The sequence below is a fragment of the Diaphorina citri genome, unplaced genomic scaffold (genome assembly GCF_000475195.1).
Source record: "Diaphorina citri unplaced genomic scaffold, Diaci psyllid genome assembly version 1.1 scaffold4623, whole genome shotgun sequence".
Classification (NCBI taxonomy): Eukaryota; Metazoa; Arthropoda; class Insecta; order Hemiptera; family Psyllidae; genus Diaphorina; species Diaphorina citri.
This window is the reverse complement of record NW_007382018.1, coordinates 6,946-9,861: the sequence shown is the minus strand read 5'-3', so window position 1 is coordinate 9,861 and position 2,916 is coordinate 6,946. Positions and strand designations below refer to the sequence as shown.

At 37.7% G+C, this 2,916-nt stretch overlaps 1 protein-coding gene across 1 annotated transcript; it reads right to left on the bottom strand.

Annotated features, from left to right (window-relative positions):
* Positions 1 to 19: 19 nt before the first annotated feature.
* LOC113472286 lies at positions 20 to 1,599 on the bottom strand (the record flags this gene model as incomplete). The annotated part of the gene is made up of 1 exon (XM_026831973.1): positions 20 to 1,599. A coding segment is annotated over exon 1 (1,553 nt), but the record flags the coding sequence as incomplete, so codon positions are not given.
* Between the last annotated feature and the right edge of the window lie 1,317 nt (positions 1,600 to 2,916).

Genomic DNA, 2,916 nt, shown 5'->3' with positions numbered 1-2,916 from the left:
AGAATAGTCAAAATTGGACAGAATAAGACTCCACCGCTGTAGTCTAGCTGAAGATAGCATAGGAACCGCTTTGTCCTCACCAAATAGAGTAACCAAGGCCTTGTTATCAGTGATCAGCGTGAATTTTCTTCCAGTCAAATACTTGGAAAAATATTGAACTCCATAGATCACAGCCAAAGCCTCTTTCTGTACTTGGGAATAATTTCTTTCAGCAGAAGACAAAGTTTTGCTGGCAAAATGAATTGGACGAATCACATCATCACCATAGTCGTGACCCAGCACAGCTCCAATACCATAGTCGGAGGAATCACACTGCAAAACCAAAGGTTTAGTTTCATTAAATGGGACTAGAATATTGTACTTTTCAAGTAACAGCTTACTTGTTTCAAAGGCTTCTGAGCATTGAGAATTGAAGTTCCACTTTTTATCTTTCTTCAATAACTCATACATAGGCTGTAACAAGAAAGATAAGTTTGGTATGAACTTCTGATAATAGCCCAGTAGACCCAAGTAGCTTTTCAACTCCGTAACATTCTTATATTCAACCGGAACACGTACCATACCAATCACATTCAAGGAATTTCCACTGTAGGATTTCAAAGATAGCGATGACTTTTCAATATTTTGAAGTAAAGACTTTTCATCTAGGGAACGAAGAGCATCGCAAGAAATAATAGAAACAGGACTACCAGTGTCCACACACATTGGAAAATTCTTACCCAGAACATTGATCCTCACTTTGTATTCCTTGAACTGTTGATTTACGTGATTGATGGTACACACTTGACTGATATGTAGAAGCTGAGAATCTTCATTGAGATCAGAATCATGTTCTACGCCACTGCCACTGCTCCCTGGTTGCATGTATTTCACATTTTTCTTCTCGCAAACCGGAGCAATATGGCCCAATTCCTTACATTTGTGACACCTGGCCCTCCTGAATTTACAAAGACTGGAATGAGAATAACCACAATGTTTACATCTATTCTGCACAACATTTACATTTTCCATGTAGGTATCAGACTTCTTACTTGGCATTAGAATATTTTCGTTCTCTGACATAGCTACTTGTTTGCACTTGGCTATATCACAAGCCTCTTTGAACGAAAGATTGTCATCTTGGTCCAAGAGTTTAGAACGAATTGCATTGTTACTTAAGCCACAAACAAATTTGTCCCTCAAAGCTTGATCTAAGAAATCCTCAAATCTGCAATGGGATGCTAACTCAGAGATCTTGGCTATGTAAGAAGGAATAGACTGACCTGGCTCTTGACAGTATTTATAAAACTTGTACCGTTCAGTAATCACCAATCTGTTTGTGCAATAATGTTCACTCATACATTTAATAACATCTTTGAATGCACATTTGTTTACCTTCTTTGGAGATATCAAACTTTTCAAAATCTTGAAAGTACTTGCCGACATGGACGAAATGAAAATCGCACATTTCTGTTTATCGTCAACAATACCATTCGCTAGAAAGAACATCTCCAACCTTTCATTGAAATCAGAAAACTCTTCCTCATCAGGATTAAACTTGCACACATCACCAATAATCTGGAACTTTTCCATCGTCGCCAATGTAATAGATATGAAAAATGCAGAATGTTTGAAAAGAGAACAAATTTTATTTTACATTTCGCTGGAAACTCACAGCAAGACAGACCGAATCTGACTCCAAATAACTGGCTACATTACAGTAATGTAATCGGGTCAAATTTTCGATGGTCAGTTTTTAGTGCCAAAACACGTTTTGAGGTCCCCAAAGCCTAAATCCAAAGTTTCAGCCATCGGTCCGTGTGTGTATAAATGCATTTAGGTACTGTGTCTGAGTCGTTATAAACCAAAATTATCTCAAGACACGGTAAGAGCTTATAAGATATTGAAAATTCTGGACATGCCCGCCTGATCAATAGCTGTTGTGACAAGATAATCTCGGATCACTGAAAACTCTTGTTTCCTGAAAATAAAGTTCACATGGTAGGCATGCGAATCGAACCTTGCGATCGGATAAGATCAAAACCGGGAACGTGTATCCCATTGTATCATATAAAGCGTAATAGTTTTGTCGTTACCTTGTTCACTGCACGTCTATGTTCAGTTACACTTCGCTAATTTCTCACTTCCCATTTTCTCCTCGAACTTTCGCAGGGTACTCCATCCCAGCTTTTTCAACCACGACTCAGTAGTTTCAGGTATCTTCAAGGTAACAGCAAGCAGGTTTGGCGGCTGTACTCACCAGGATGCATATGATCGTTCACGGGTATTCGCAGCAGCCATATGCACAGCTGTGTAGCGGACATTTAGGGAAGAGCTGGCCTCCCAACCTATGCCTTATTTGTAACCCGTGAGTTTATGCCTACTCCTTTACCCTATTCGTTTCTTTCATAGACGAACATAGAAGAAAAGAAAGAAAAGACAGAAAGAAAAAAAACGATATCGCAAAGAAAGTAGGAACGCAGATAAGAAAAAAAAGAAAGAAAGAAAAATAAAGAAGAGGAAAGGTAGAGCAGGCAAGGAATAATAAAGTGTAACAAGGAAGACAGAAAGAAAAAAAAAGAAAGACATGTGTGTGTAAGGAAAACAATAGAAAGTGTGCCACAAATGACAGAATGAAAAAATAAGTACAGAAAGAATAAGTTAATGACAGGGGAAAGAAAATAAAGACAAGAAAGGAAAAAACAGAAGTAAAAAAGGTAGACAGAAAGAAAAAGAAAAGAAATGGAGAAAGACAGAAAGAAAAAAAAAAGTAAGTAAGAGGAAGGCAGCAAGGAAAAAAAGAAAGGAATACGTAAGAAAAAAAGAAAGAAAAAAGACAGAAAGAAAGTAAAAATGGTCATAGCGACATGAAAAAAACGAAAGAATAGACATGTGTAAACGAAGCAAGAAAGATGGGAGAGATGGAGGAGAGATCAT